This window comes from Phalangium opilio, unplaced genomic scaffold (genome assembly GCF_054372755.1).
Source record: "Phalangium opilio isolate 3A_F unplaced genomic scaffold, DU_Popi_V2 ptg000209l_1, whole genome shotgun sequence".
NCBI lineage: Eukaryota > Metazoa > Arthropoda > Arachnida > Opiliones > Phalangiidae > Phalangium > Phalangium opilio.
In genome coordinates this window covers 20,901,879-20,918,557 of record NW_028324217.1, presented here as the reverse complement: position 1 = coordinate 20,918,557, position 16,679 = coordinate 20,901,879, and the positions used below count along the sequence as shown (strand labels likewise).

At 37.2% G+C, this 16,679-nt stretch overlaps 2 protein-coding genes and 1 long non-coding RNA gene across 3 annotated transcripts; 2 read left to right on the top strand and 1 right to left on the bottom strand.

The window, feature by feature from the left end:
- Positions 1 to 537: 537 nt before the first annotated feature.
- On the bottom strand, positions 538 to 3,284 carry LOC149621220 (uncharacterized). Its single transcript, XR_016375537.1, has 3 exons — positions 2,637 to 3,284; positions 1,372 to 2,564; positions 538 to 1,284 (listed from the first exon to the last, which is right to left on the bottom strand). It is a non-coding gene; the product is annotated as an uncharacterized LOC149621220 (long non-coding RNA).
- Positions 3,285 to 4,669: 1,385 nt separating this feature from the next.
- Positions 4,670 to 7,687, top strand: LOC149621219 (uncharacterized). Its single transcript, XM_089855807.1, has 2 exons — positions 4,670 to 5,028; positions 6,128 to 7,687. Exons 1-2 carry the CDS (start codon positions 4,971 to 4,973, stop codon positions 7,246 to 7,248), a joined length of 1,179 nt encoding a protein of 392 aa, XP_089711933.1. The 5' UTR covers positions 4,670 to 4,970; the 3' UTR covers positions 7,249 to 7,687.
- A 4,969-nt stretch (positions 7,688 to 12,656) lies between these two features.
- LOC149621218 (uncharacterized) lies at positions 12,657 to 15,643 on the top strand. Its single transcript, XM_089854099.1, has 4 exons — positions 12,657 to 12,725; positions 14,673 to 14,717; positions 14,798 to 15,042; positions 15,357 to 15,643. The coding sequence occupies exons 2-4, from the start codon at positions 14,701 to 14,703 to the stop codon at positions 15,533 to 15,535; spliced, it is 441 nt and encodes a 146-aa protein (XP_089710225.1). The 5' UTR covers positions 12,657 to 12,725; positions 14,673 to 14,700; the 3' UTR covers positions 15,536 to 15,643.
- Positions 15,644 to 16,679: the final 1,036 nt, after the last annotated feature.

The following is a 16,679-nucleotide window of genomic DNA, read 5'->3' as shown; positions in this document are numbered from 1 at the left end:
CCTCTAGCGGAACTAATTACAACTTTTACTTGCTTATTTGCAATCAGAAACATCGTTATAATTTTTAATTCATCTATTTATTAGATTAAAAAGGACTAGAGTTTTTATTATTTAACTCGCGTATTTTATTTAACACGTTTAAAAACTATCTTGACAGCTTGTTACACAGATTATAGCAGCAGACGGTAATAAGAAAGTTCTTAGGGTGGCGCCACCCGTATTTGATAAAGATTCTTGCTCGACAAAAAGTGTATCGCGAAACGTCGATCTCGAGATTTCACGTTGTGACTCTAGGTTTGATATATCTCATTGGTGCCAACCGCGCCAGGCTCAAAAATTAAAACCGTCTGCTAGAGATTATTTTTTGGCAGCAATTGGTGCAGTTAGTTGAGTAGTTATCTTTTGTTCCAGAATCCGTAACAACTTTAGTTCATTTAAAATTTTTGAGCCGTACAGCTGGAAAACGGTAAATAACAGAGGAAACTATTTCTCCAAAGAGCAAGAAAATCAGAACAGTGTAAGTGATAACTGATAACATTATTTTTTTATAGAGTTTAATCAAAAATAAAATTAATACACATGGGTATAAAATGTATTATTGAAGTTAAAAGGAAGGTGAAATCAAGCGATTTTTTTATCGATTCTTCTACTAATTATAAGACCAGTCTTCATAATACAATATTCAGGGAATACCTCCAAATGATTTCAAAATTCAAAATAGGTTGAGATTTTATGGATAATTTGAAATAAGCACCTCCGCCCAATCGCATAACGCTAAGCATTCCTGTTAACAAAATTTTCATTGCACGCTCTACATCTCGAGCAATTTTAAAAATCTCCCGCTAAATTTCATTCGACATGGAGCACGTGCCGCGATAATTTTGTTATCAAGAAGGCAGGGTGGTACCGATTGCCCGAAGGCGCTTATTTAAAATAGTCCATAAAATCTCAAATAGGTAAAAAAATCACTTAACCATGGACATAAGTAATTTTAAAATTTATGATAACATTATTACTAAAATAGTACATTTTCTAAGCCTCGACTTAGAAATCTGTTGTACTAAACTTATCAATGCCAAATCTTGATTTACATTTATTTTTATTATATTAAAATTTTACGTGTCAAAGGTCCTTGACAAAGAGAGAAAATCGGGATTTTACGTCGCAGTTCAAGAAAGTGTGAGTTCCTCAACTGAATGTCGAAGTCAAAAAACGATTTGGAATTGTCCCTTGAAAGAAATATGGAGAACGATTCAATTATAGAATCTTTGGAAGCACAGGAATCTAAAAATAAGTGTCATGAAAAAGGAAATATTGAACCAAGCTGCGCTCTACCGGAAATTACCCCGGCTGATCTGGAAAGCAACTTACCGGATATATCGCCTGAACTTGAAAACGATACTTCAGTGTCCAACTTAGATGCCCTTGAACATTTCGCGTCAAACTATTTGTTTGCTAGTTCGAAAATTGGTAAATAATTTTATTCTTAAAAAGTGTGAGTACCTAGAGAGAGAATAGCCCGAGTCATACTGCTACCGTGTTTGAAAATAACCTTGAGCAATATATCCACTAAAGCTGGTAATAAGGGTGATTTTTAAAAGTCCGTCAATTATGAGGGATCGTGTTTATTGGGAACAACTGAGTGGAAAGTATCAATGAACATGGGGTGTACAACATTTGGTTACAGATATATGCCCCCCCCCCCCCAAACATTGACCATTAAAACAAGGAAATATCCAACAACGACTTTAATCCGAGTAACCAGCTTGTTTAGAACTAGCAGACAATTTCAATAACCTTCAATCTAAGTTAGATTCAAAATCTTTAACTATGTTGTTAATGGCACATGAAAACGACTGTCGTACCTTTTCAGCACCGCGGGCAGATTCCATTTTCTGTTTAGTTTGCTCGAGGTTTTTTTCTCTAGTCGGAATACGTCATTCGTGTCTGTATGACCTATCCCCCACGGTATCCAATGGTAAAGGGTAGAAAAATGTTGGACATGAAAGGGGTGGGGCTTACTTATCCACTGACACCGGCGTAAGAGTAGAAGCGGAAGATCTCGCAACTTATACCTTCTTATAGTATATTTTCCATTTTGTTTTAACCATAGCTAAGTTAATAATTTGCAAAATGTGAAAATATCTCAGGGTTTGAAATGATTCTTAAAAAGCCTATCGAATCACGCGTCGCACGGTGATACCATAAGTTCATAAGACATGTTACATAAGTTTCTCAGTTTATACTGAACGCTTGTCATGAAGTGACGTAGGTGAAGAGTCATAGATTCTCGAAAAGCGACGCCTGATTTTGGCGCTGTCAAAGGCTTAGTTTAGACTAAATATGATGATGGAACTCTTGCAAAACCGCGTGTAGTCAATTGATGTGTCGTTCTCGAACTAGCTCTCATTAAGTCTCTAATATTACGAAGTATTGGAAGTGTCATACTTATGGAACACATCATGATACCAATGAACCAAAAATTATTAAGTAAGGTCTGCATGGTGAGCAACTGAACACCAAAACTGGTCAGGGTTATCTTGCAATAGCCGACGATTTTCCATCTGAAAATATCGTCCGAAGAGTATTTTTATAACGTTCATCATCTTTTATGCATTATCAGATGGAAAAACAACCTTAAATCAAAAGTATATGGATAAAAACCAAAAGTACACTTCGTTGAAACTTATTTGCGCCGTGTAATATGAGAAGCCCTCCTGTATCCAAAAATAGTGTCGACCCCCCTCTACGCATGATTATCTTCCCAACCGTAGCACGGGCAACAAGGTTCATAGTGAAGCAGGTGCTAACTCTAGTACCAAATATAAAATGATCTTTTTACCTTGTTTAAATAATCACAGTAGTTTTTGGCACCTTCTATAAAAAAACTTTCAATTGTTGTTTAATGAAAGGATTTAGTCGTTGGCATTTAAAATGGAAGCGATGCGCTTCTATGGAACAAATTGCTTGTCTCCCATACGACCGAATTCCCATTCGACCGAAACCGTCCCATTCGACCGAAAATACCGCACTTTGGCGGATTTTGAATGGGACTAAAATCTATGCAATTTTTTTTTTTATTTTCAAACGCTGTCAACGATAAAAAAATTAATTTTTATATCGAAAAACACGAAATTAATCTAAATTATTTATTGGATATGAATATACTGAAACGTCTACTATTAAAGGTACATTGCTTAAAATTTGAATCCGCGGGTCTAAACGATACCTAGACCCAACCCAACCTATCCTAACCAAACCCAACCTAACCTAACCAAACCCAACCCAACCTAACCCAACCCAACCCAACCTATCCTAACCAAACCCAACCTAACCTAACCTAGCCTAACCTAACCCAACCCAACTTAACCTAACCAAACCCAACCCAACCTAACCTAACCTAACCCAACCTAACCCAACCTATCCTAACCTAACCAAACCCAACCCAACCTAACCCAACCTAACCTAACCCAACCCAACCCAACCTATCCTAACCAAACCCAACCGAGCCTAACCAAACCCAACCCAACCTATCCTAACCCAGAGCTGTGCTAATTAATTAGTTAGCTAATTGAATTTCTAATTAATTAGCATCATTTACTAATTGAAAATGGTAATTGAATTTTAATTACCTTTGTGCTAATTGAGAAGTAATTCTAATTAATTAGTATGAATAGGAAAGGTAATTATCTAATTAAAATTTAATTAGACTTAGGATTAACTAATTAGCCAATTGGATTTTCAATTAGTCTTTTAATTTAGTAAAAACTAAAAATCGAGGAATTAACTCTTGATTCATCTATTTGAATATGAAAACGGCCTTATTATATCGATGAGGAAACCTTAGTACTACTCTAAATATTTCAGCTCCTCAAAACATGAGTACTAGTACTAGTAGAAAATTTCGTAAATCGTAACTGTCCCATTTCGAAATTTCGACTGTTTTCCCACTCTAATTTATAGCAGTGCCCATGTATTTACTACTCAAGAGTCCATTATAGGAACTGTGGCATGAAAATGAAGAAATGAGACAATTTTTAACATGACGGAAGCCTCGAGGCTTGTCTCATTTTTCATGAGTAATTCACGGCTTCCGTACCCGTTTTTCAATGGCATTAAAACATTAAACTTTGCATTACCAAAGTACTAAATCCATGGGCACTTTTAAACTTTTATGTTTACTTATGGTTTCTTTTTTTTTCCTTAATTAGACAAGTAATTAATTAGAAATTAGTAATTCTAATTAATTAGTTTGATAAATAAATGGCTAATTTCTAATTGAATTTAATTAGTTTCTATGTCTAATTGCTAATTGGCTAATTAATTAGTTCATAAATATTTACCTAATTGCTAATTCTAATTCAATTAGTAGTCAGCTAATTAGCACAGCTCTGTCCTAACCTAACCTAACCTAACCCAACCCAACCCAACCCAACCCAACCTAACCTAACCTAACCCAACCCAACCCATCCTAACCCAACCCAGCCTACATTAACACGAATAGCAGAACAACAGAAATTAATTTTATAAAAATATTGTGAAATTACAACGCAAAAATTTCAAACAATTTTTTTAAAGAGAATGAAATAACACTACTTCGATTTTAATATTCGAAAACCGCCATTCCGCTTCTTTCTTTTCTAATTTGGCGGTTTGCGGTCAAATGGGAATTCGGTTCTATGGGATAGTACCGAACAAATTGATCAACATTTTCAGTTTCTGCGTCACTAAATCCATTTTTATTGTTATTCCGCCAATTTCAAAAATTATTAATGAATATATATGTGTATCATTAGCCTTTCTATCATGTTATTCAGGGATGGGAGGGACCTTTCTATTACATACGCGTTTAACGTCATCGCGGTAGCCAATCAAAATCGAGACACCTGGAAGTTAGAACAGCAGACGACCAGTTTAACAAAATTGTATGAGGGATACAATTTTCGGTTAGGTTCACCAAACTGCGTCAAATGAATATTAAAAATGATCACCGATACGGGAATAAATATCTCAACACGATGTCCGAAGGTGATTTTGATCTTTTAAAGGAAATTATAATAAGTGCCTGCAATGTTTTTCCTAATCTGAAACTGAAAACTGTTGGTAAAGTGCTAAGCCTTGGCCATTAAGAAAATTAATGTAACAGTTGAAAGTAAACTACTAACATTTTAAATCGTGAGAATTGATGATGCTGGTTTTTCCCTGCTGTTAGATGCCCCCGCGCGCAGGAGCAGCGCCTAATCAAATGCTTTCTGTTGGAGTTAAATTAATGCGGTAGTTTATCAATTTACAAGCATAATTAGCCTTCCGCGTGACAAGAGCTTTAGCTTTAAAAACAGACCTCCGGAAATTCTCTGACGTCACTCAAACTAAGCCCCTCCCATCCCTGAATATGAAGTTTAACTAGTCAATGCAGATATATATTCATGTTAATAAATAAATTCATGATCTAATTAACTCCGTTTAGGGTATTGGAATGAGAAAAATTCAAATAACACTGACCAGCGGCCATTTACAGGGAACGCATGGGTCCTATAATTCCAACAAAATTCTATATTTTTGCACCTGACCTATATTATCATATAATTTCCTAAATTTTTCGAGGTTTTCGTAATTTATCAGTATTTAGCTCCGTTATCGAGGTCCCATATGAACAGACACCGAACTTGCTGAACTACCTACGCTAGCTCAGAATTTTTATTTATTAAATTTTATTTACCTAAGTTTCTCTGTTCAAAGTAAAATCAAATTTTGCAATTTTTTGAGATTTTCCTACATAGTCTTAACCAAAGGAATATTATATATGACCCTTTTTTGTCCTATGCTTTCCTATAAAAACACGTTTTATCTCCTATGAAACCCTATAATTCAGGAAAGAAGAAATTTACATTTTTGGCTGGGCTCCCTGCAACTATCATTTTCGTGATAATTAAACTTCTTCAAGTTTACTGAAATGAAGTGAATCCGCTACATTCGTAACCTTTAAGATTTTGAAAACAATCCGAACTTTATATCATCTGAGAAATTTGTATCAAGGAGACACAGGGGACACAAATTAAAAGAGGGTTCAGCTTTTTGTGCTGACTTGATTTAAACTTATATTGATGGGTTAATTTTCTTTGTGTAGAAAAGTCCAAGAATGAACTTACAACTCGATGCGAATATTCTAAGAATGATCAAGAACTTCAAATGCGAAAGAGGAACGTTGAAGAGGTCTTCAAATGTGATGAGTTCGACTATTCCAGCAACATCACACATCAACTTATTCACAGTCCGGAAAAACCCTTCAAATGTGATCAGTGTGATTATGCCAGCACGAGGAAGGATAATTTGATAACACATCAACGCATTCACACTGGAGAAAAACCCTTCAAATGTGATCAGTGTGATTATGCCAGCACGAGGAAGGATAATTTGATAACACATCAACGCATTCACACTGGAGAAAAACCCTTCAAATGTGATCAGTGTGATTATGCCAGCACGATGAAGAATAATTTGATCACACATCAACGCATTCACACTGGAGAAAAACCCTTCAAATGTGATCAGTGTGATTATTCCAGCACGAAGAAGAATAATTTGATCACACATCAACGCATTCACAGTAGTGAAAAACCCTTCAAATGTGATCAGTGTGATTATTCCAGCACGAAGAAGAATAATTTGATCACACATCAACGCATTCACAGTAGTGAAAAACCCTTCAAATGTGATCAGTGTGATTATTCCAGCACGAAGAAGAATAATTTGATCACACATCAACGCATTCACACTGGGGAAAAACCCTTCAAATGTGATCAGTGTGATTATGTCTGCACGCATAAAAGCCATTTGGTCACACATCAACGCATTCACACTGGGGAAAAACCCTTCAAATGTGATCAGTGTGATTATGTCTGCACGCAAAAAAGCCATTTGGTCACACATCAACGCATTCACAGTAGTGAAAAACCCTTCAAATGTGATCAGTGTGATTATGTCTGCACGCAAAAAAGCCATTTGGTCACACATCAACGCATTCACACTGGGGAAAAACCCTTCAAATGTGATCAGTGTGATTATGCCAGCACGAAGAAGAATAATTTGATCAGACATATACTCATTCACAGTGGTGAAAAACCATTCAAATGTGATCATTGTGATTATGCCTGCACGCAGAAGAGCCATTTGATCACACATCAACTCACTCACAGTGGAGAAAACTCTTCTAATGTGATCAGTGTGACTTTACCAGCAAACCCTTAACACGTGATCGTAATAAATATTCAAAACCATTGACCATAACTAAATTTTCAAAAGAATTCTAAATGAAAACTGTTAAGAAACAGTAGTGGAGGATGCCAATGTATAATCTTCATTATAAGTTAATACTACTAAATTTTTAACAATTTAAATTTTTTACTTCATACTCTGATTTTATTATAATTGAATTTTAATTGTTTGATTTTGTAACTTCGACCCATTTCATTTATTGAAAGAAAGTTAATTGTACAAGCATTTAATATTCGAACGAATATTAAAATTCATAAAATCTATTTAAAGAATATCAATTTTCAGATGGTAATTCAATTAAAGTGCCGCTATCTATTTCCTATGAGATAACAAATGAAACGTTTTTGAGCGGTGCAGGACTGTATTTGAGATTTATTATATGAATAGACCCGTACCTATATATATTCTTATATAGGAGGTAGTGAATGGACCTATCCTGAAGAGAAACCAACACACAAGTGGGTGGGAGGTCTCCTTTTCAGCGTACTTCCCTCGCGCCAAGAAGCAATGCAACGTCCCGCCGACTACTGTTGCCTCTAGCACGAGCAGCTTGCTTCGTCGAGCGCGTGATCCAATGGGCTATGGCCCAGTATTTTTAATTTATCACGCAAGGGCAAGGCTTTCCAGCGCTGTTAGCTGGCGTCGCTAGCATCGACTTGTCTACTTTTTAGTACAGGGAGTTGCACATCCTATTGACCTTCGAAGGTTTATCACGCCCACCCTTTATCCATTGCCTTTCCTTCACCAAAAGATTGACTATGAAGCCCATGTTTATACAATCAAATAACCTTCCCTATGCATTAAAGGCTGTATGAAGTATTATTTAAGAAGCGGTGCTTCCTTATTAATGAGCAAATTTAGGACAACCCAAAGACCCTCTATGCATACGTAGGACGCACAATGAAGCTTCGCGAACCTCCAGCCGCCCAGCGATCCTCGAACTTGGCTCCATCACGAGCAAGCCTGACGTCATCTCCTCCTCCCTTTTGGGAGTTCTTACGTTCGGTTTCACAACCTAAATCAAAAAGCCACCAACTTATGCGACTTTTGCCCTCTCTCGTCTCCTTGCACTCACTTCACCCATACCAAATATATAAAATACGAGAAAAAAAAGTGTTCCATAATAGGGGGACTAGACTCCAATAATACATATATTACCGCCTCCATGTCTGCGACTCGGAAACTTTAACTGTCTGCTAGTCGTTCTTATTATGGCGCGAAAAGTGGTAAACCATGTAGTCTGAAGCCTTTAAATGTATGTCACTGAAATTACTGATATCCGTCTCGGAGATTTCTTCCATCTACAAACGGCTTCCATTTCAAGGGACATGCCCACAAACTATTAAAAAAATAAAATGGCCCTCAACCACTACACTCTGTCAAACTCACTTCACCCATTTCATATATATAATCAAATTCCACTCCAAAAATAAATATATTACAGTCTCCATGTCGTAGTCTGTGAAACTTAACTGTCTTCTAGTCATTCTTATTATGGCAGGAAAAGTGGAAAACAAAGTAGACGCCGAAAACTCCGCTCGACCATTATGATTACACTCCATCAAACTCACTTCACCATAAATTCCCCTTGACTACACTACAATTAACTGACATATCGAAATTACGGAAAGCCCTTCCTCCCCACTACTCATAAATCATAACTTCTTTATCGCATAATTACTACACATAAAAAACATTTACAGGCAGTGCTATTATGTAATTATAAAAACACCCTACATTTCTCCTAGGTACAATTCTGTAACATTATTTTACCTTAAAAAGTAACCTTATAAATATTTTTGCATTATGGTGGGTAAATAAATAAATAGCGTTGAATGATTGGTCTAATTTGGTTGAAGGGTAAAAGAGGACAAATAGGATTGGATTCATATAAAGATTGTGTTGTTGTGGTGAAAGCTTTAAGCTGGTAGGTAATAAAAATATTTGCGAAACTTGAAGAACACCTCAAGAGGTCTAATGGAACTGCCCCTGGCACAACCTAACCTACGCTGATCTAAATTGGCCTAATCTTACCTAACCTAATAAATGAAATGATGACATATTACAGTTTTCAGTTTTGGTCCATGTAACTTAGGAAGGCCAAATGGGCCAGCGAATCAAGAGAAGATTTGCTTTGTGCATATTTCATTATCATTTTTTTAGTAGTCAAATGCCTTGACTAGTGCCTTATGTAGAACCCTGCTGTCGCATATTTCTTGATGACTATCATCACCATTTGTGAGCCTCCCAAGTAAACCTCATTTTTTTTTGTATTATGGAGGTTTCAATGTAAGTAGGGCACATACGTCCGCGACAAGGATGCGATTAGTCAGGGTTCAGTATGTCTTTAAGGAGGGAAGGAAATGAGGTTTACTTGGGAGGTGACGGACGGGGTGTGGGGGTCGAGTCACCTCCGGCGGACACGGGGCAGTCGGCACCTATAGGGTAGGATCTCCGACATGTGTCTTATTCCCTCAAACTTTGCCGCCCAGAAGCTTGGCTTACAGGAGTGCGCCACACTCCCGGCTAAACCTCATATCCTTCGCTGCTTAAACACATACTGAAACCTGATTAATCGCATCCTTGCCGCGGTCCTCTGACCCAATTTGCATTGAAACCTCAAAAAATAAAAAAATATTTGGTAGTTATCTTTTGTTCCGGAATCCGTAACAACTTCAGTTAATTTATATTTTTTTAGCTATACAGCTAGAAAACGGTAAATAAAAGAGGAAACTATTTCTCCAAAGAGCAAGAAAATCAGAACAGTGTATGTGATAACTGATGACATTATTTTTATAGAGTTTAATCAATAATAAAAGAAATACACATGGGTAAAAAATATTATAAAAGTTAAAAGGAAGGTGAAATCAAGCGATTTTTTACCGATTCTTCTACTAATTATAAGACCTGTTTATAGAATACAATATTCAGGAAATACCTCCAAATGATTTCAAAATTCAAAATAGATTGAGATTTTATGGATAATTTGAAATAAGCACCTCCGACCAATCGCATAACGCTTTGCATTCCTGTTAAAAAAATTTCATTGCACCCTCTACATCTCGCCCAATTTTAAAAAATCTTGCGCTAAATTTCATTCGACATAGATCACGTACCGCGAGAATTTTGTTATCAAGAGGGCAAGGTGGTACGCGATTGCTCAGAGGTGCTTATTTCAAATAGTCCATAAAATCTCAAATAGGTTAAAAAATCACTTAACCATGGACATAAGTAATTTTAAAATTTATGATAACATTATTACTAAAATAGTATATTTTTTAAGCCTCGACTTAGAACTCTGTTGTACTAAACTTATCAATGCCAAATCTTGATTTACATTTATTTTTATTATATTAAAATTTTACGTGTCAAAGGTCCTTGACAAAGAGAGAAAATCGAGATATTACATCGCAGTCCAAGCAGTGTGAGTTCCTCAACTGAATGTCGAAGTCAAAAAACGATTTGGAATTGTCCCTTGAAAGAAATTTGGAGAACGATTCAATTATAGAATCTATGGAAACACAGGAATCTAAAAATAAGTGTCATGAAAAAGGAAATATTGAAACGAGCTGCGCTACACCGGAAATGACCCCGGTTGACCTGGAAAGCGACTTACCGGATATATCGCCGGAACTTGAAAACGATACTTCAGTATCCATCTTAGATGCCCTTGAACCTTGCACGTCAAACTATTCGTGTGCTAGTTCGAAAATTGGTAAGTAATTTTATTCTTAAAAAGTGTGAGTACCTGAGAGTCATACTGCTACCGTGTTTGAAAATAAGCTTGAGCAATATATCCACTGCAGACGCTGGTAAAAAGGGGTGACTTTGTAAAGTCCATCAATTATGAGGGATCGTGTTTATTGGGAACAACTGAGTGGAAAGTATCAATGAACATGGGGTGTACAACATTTGGTTACAGATATATGCCCTCCCCCCCCCAAACATTGACCATTAAAACAAGGAAATATCCAACAATGACTTTAATCCGAGTAACCAGCTTGATTAGAACTAGCAGACAATTTCAATAACCTCCAATCTAAGTTAGATTCAAAACCTATAACTAGGTTGTTAATGGCACATGAAAACGACTGTCGTACCTTTTCAGCACCGCGGGCAGATTCCATTTTCTGTTTAGTTTGCTCGAGGTTTTTTTCTCTAGTCGGAATACGTCATTCGTGTCTGTATGACCTATCCCCCACGGTATTCAGGTAAAGGGTAGAGAAATGTTGGCTTACTTGTCCACTGACACCGACGTAAGAGTAGAAGCGTAAGATCTCGTGCTGTCAAAGGCTTAGTACAGACTAAATAGGAAGATGGAACTCCTGCAAAACTGCGTGTTGTCAATTCACGCGTCGCTCTCGAACTAGCTCTCATTAAGTCTCTAGCATTACGAAGTATAGGAAGTGTCATACTTATGGAACACATCTTATAATCTTATGGTGATACCAATGAACCAAAAATTATGAAGTAAGCTCTGCATGGTGAGCAACTGAACGCCAAAACTGGTCAGGGATATCTTGCATTAGCCGACGATTTTCCATCTGAAAATATCGTCCAAAGAGTAATTTTTATACCGTTCATCATCTTTTATGCATAATCAGATGGAACAAGACGACCCAAGGGCTCGTAATAGTAGCCACATCGTACCGAATTTAACAGGCGTACATAAATTTATGTGAATTGCCCCCGATGCGCTACTTTTAACTGTGCTAAAATGATAACCCGTAATCCTTACTTCAATAAATTTATTTATGTCATGATTGTAATAGTGCGACGCAAAGAGAAACTTTGAATGATGTGTTAGTACCCTTAACATTGCTAAAATGTTTACCCGTCAGACCATTCTAAAAACGAGGGGTTAGAATCAACAATGCTTAAATGATTACACATAAGTAACCCTTAATAGAAGAACAGAAAGTTCTAGTGGTTACCCCTCGATGATCGAATTACCTTTAACAGTCAAACTAAGAGCCTCATCTTATATGTACATCATACGATTTGGCTAAAAACAACCTTATATGGATAAAAACTAAAAGTACACTTCGTTGAAACTTGTTTGCCCTCCTTTATCCAAAATTAGTATCGACCCCCCTCTACGTATGATTATCTTCCCAACCGTAGCACGGGGTACAAGCTGTGAATAGGCTCATAAAGTAGCAGATGCTAGCTACTTTTTACCTCTCCGAGTGACGTATGTCACGGGGAGGTTCTAATTTCGACGTGTCTGTCTGTCTGTCTGTCTGTCCGTTGTTACACCAACATGTAGCATTTTGAATCAGTAAAATTTAAACACCCGCCAAAAAGCAATAACACTAGTACTATACCGCCATCTAGGAAAAGATATGTAAAAAGAAATGAAACTGTAATGGCCATCGCCCTAGGAAAATACTTTTAGTTAGTCATCGTCACGCGATCTCAATAGTCATGTAAACAAACCTTTCCAAAGAGTATCAATAAATAAGTTTTTTATATCTCCTTAATCTGAGTGTGAATATTACACCACGTGACCGCGTTCGCAGTTTGCAAATCGGAGCAAACGTGTATTCAATTTCCAGACCGCATTTACAGTCCCGGAAATTGTATTCGACTTACAGGCTATTACTCCATTACCTGTTTAACAACTCTGTTCATTTGTCCACCCCACATGGACAACAGTCTGAACTTATTGGCTTCTAAACACCACCATCTTCTAGTCTTTCGCCCATTCCACATGGACACCAGCCTGTACTTACTGGCTTCTAAACACCACCACCTTCTCGTCTTTGTCCATTCCACATGGACACCAGCCTGTACTTACACCACCATCATCGTTAAGGTTAAGACATACGCGGCGATCGGCTTCGTCATCACTTCTGGTCAGTGTGGGAAATAAGGCACTTTCACAGGCCAATAGCCAGTTTAAAAATTACCTGGGCCAGTTTAAAAATTAAACGCTTTGGGGTCTACTGGCCCTGGTGGCCACTTAATTAATTCAAAGTTTTCCCCTCAAGATTTTGGATCATTAAATAAATACTATGTTAATCCCTAAAATTGTCTCGTCTTTGCTTCTATCCTGTTTGCTTGCTTGGCCTGAATTGTGTATGTGGGAGTGGGATTATGGGTGGGTTTCGTATGTCTGTCTACGCTCTACACAGTGTAGAGTCTGTAGATGAAGTGATTTTTGCAGTTAGCTAAAGCATGGCTAAAGGGAAGATAATCTCTCGGTAGTCTTGTTTGGGTCTGGTCTCTAGGGAAAGGCAGCCTGCTGCCTTTGACTGTATTAGGGTCTATGGGAAGATAACAATGGAGTGTCAACTCCCTCCCTACGGGCCGAATTTAATACCCATAACTATAAAAACTAACCTACTAAGCCTACACCCTAGCAAATATTGTCCAGAATAGATAATGTGGACCTAAATTACGAAAGCCTGATTTTTGAGGCTAAAAGTGGTAGGTGGCACCGTGGCCAGTTTTTTAATTAAAATACCTAGGCTCTACTGGCCACAGGTCCAGTTTTAAAAAAATTCTTATTTCCCACCATAGAGACTATAAACCCCAAGGAGTGGCAGGTCCCCCGCTCTACAAGCGCAAATAATGATGTTGCTCTTAAATTGGTACATGAGAGCTTCCGGCCCGTTTAATTTTGCTTGGCGGAAGTCGCCTTGTACCAGCAACGCCGCCTATATTAAGGGCAATAAGTTGAGGCACTCCTGCCACTCCTTGGGTTTTATAGTCTCTATGTTCCCACACTGCTTCTGGTGCTCTTTGGTTTCAGCAGAAACGAGAGACTGCAAAATTTTCGCCAAGCTTAACTTTACCGTTGAATTCATGATTGTGTTTTTTCACTTCTTAGTAGGTGTTATCATGCACCTACGGAGGTTTAATGGCAGAATGTGGCTGTTCATATTAGCCATATATTTTGTTATACGTTTATTATGGGGAAGTTTGCATTCTATATTACGCGAGAGTCTAATGTGGGATCAAGTTTGAATCATCCACGTTCTCAACGCGTATATTAGATTTGGTAAGGTCCGCTGTTGGCAGCCATAAAAGTAATGAAATCGTCGTAGCGGGGTAACGTCTGTATATTTTGGCCTCTTTTACCGCTGTTTCTGGTTTGTGTTAAATCTTGTTAACTATGTAATAGAGATATATGGTTTTTTTTTTTTTTTTGGTTTTAATCCACGGCCATCTTGGGAATTGGCGTCCAAAAAGTAAGTAAAAAGGTAAAGGCATAACGTACCTATATTTTAACCAAATAGCTTTTCACATGTAACGCGGGGGAACCTTTTCTATTAGCTTCATATAATTACACAACAATTTACCTACTTCAAGTTATGAACTTCTGGTTTTCTACATAAATTATATGGAAAATGAAATAGATTTTATACCACAAAAATTTAATTTTTGATTAGGCCCACATTCAGCCTCGAACCACTCAACATGGCTGACGGAAATACGTGACTAGTCGATTCGTTAATCACGTGTTTTAATTATAATCAATAATTGAGACAGAAATTATGCTTAAAATGATAATTAGGGTTAAGAAAACGAACCTTGGATTGTTTATATTGTTCGTCGTTATAAGTGTGGCGTTTTACTTCACTTGCGGTCGTGATTACGTCATGACGAAATTTCAACCAATGACCGAAGAGGATGATTTTGAATCTGATGATGTGGTTTATTATTCTATGGAGAATGATGATGATTATTTACCTGTAAATTTTCCCACGGAAATTATTGAATATGAAGAAGAATTTAAAGTTCAAAAGGATGTTTTGTATGGTATGTTATCGATTGGACGTGTTATCAAAACAGCATTGTCCAAAACGGCATTTTCATTAACGCGTTTGCCATTATATATAGCCATTTCTCGTTTTAGCGCATTTTGATTACAGCGTTTATATTTTGAGCGTACGAAAGTACGCCTTTTCCAAAATATTGTTGTTTATCTTCATTAAATTCCCAAAATAATATGCCTTTTCCAAAAAATTATATTTTATATTTACTTCCGATATAACATTACTCCTTTTTGCATAATATTGTTCTTTGTCCTATATACTTAATATAATAGATATTTCCATCCCTATCAATCACAGTTTGGGCGGAAACAGCAACCGCTGTTTTGGGAAATAGCGCTGTATTGAGAAACGCGGAAACAGCAACCGCGGTTTTGCTTGTACGCATTTTTGCAAACCGCTGTTTTAGGAACCGCTTTATTCCAAAACGCTCTTTTGAAAACCGCTCAACTACCCGTGAACCGTTTTGTATCAGGTGATTTTGGAGTCAGTTTAATGACGTGGAACATTTTGAATTATACGAATATGTACGCGTTCGACTAGTGTATTTAATCAGAATTAGTAAACTTTAGGTGTACTATAATAATAATCTTGATTTTACTTTAACACACAAGAAATCAGACCAGTGTAACCATCTATTGAATTTACAGTTTTGTTTTGCAAATTAATTTTTATTTATCAACTTTAACACTTCGAAACCTTTTTAGTAAAATCTAGGGCCAGGGATAAATTCAATTTTAGAAATAGGAATGGAGAACGGTTAGTATTTACTTCAGTCCGACTCATAGCCCAGCATAGACTCCTCCCTCCAACACGAAACGAAAATTTTAAATTATTCTATTGGTTCACTTAAACTACGTTTTGATGACGTTGCTGATGGGGGCGTCGAAAAATACGTAATTCCTTTTTACCTCTGTCGCTATGACCCGACTCTTCTTCGGGGCTTTGACGCGCGCCCACATTACTCTGTTCTCCATTCCTACTTCTAAAATTAAATCTATCCCTGCTATGGCAAAATAGAATGTATTGCAACACATGTCTCAATGAAATTTCTGGTTATTCGAATCAATAGAATCGTCCGTGGGCGTATGATCGAGTGGGCTATGACTTTCCTACTTGGAGAAGAGAGTGGGATGGAGACTTCATCTCTTTACCTATAGTAGCCTCTATAAACACATCTATGGCAACTACGTTCTCCGAGCATCCTCGCTGTTTCGGTATGGGGTAATACGGTACGAAAACGTCAAAGATGCCCATTATGTCATAAAAATAGAAACTACTCTCATACAAATACAATGGTGCTACGCGGCAGAACTTAATAATCAACTATGGAAGGGTAGTGGCGTCCGCAAGGTACTCCTGGAGACTTTCATTGCCGCACATGTCCCACCAACATTTTACTCCAGCCCACTATCTCCTCCAAGTTAACTCATTGAGCTTCCATGGAGCAATGAAAATGGGAGAAGTATTTGAGGCCACCAGTTAAAGACCGTTTCTGCAGAATCAAGGTCTGCAATTTTTATTGTTCCTTGATAGCGCTCATTCGCCTTGAAAAGTTCATATTTAGAATTGAATAATTCTCTCTTTGAAGCACTTTATTTAAAATTTCAAAAGGGAAATTAG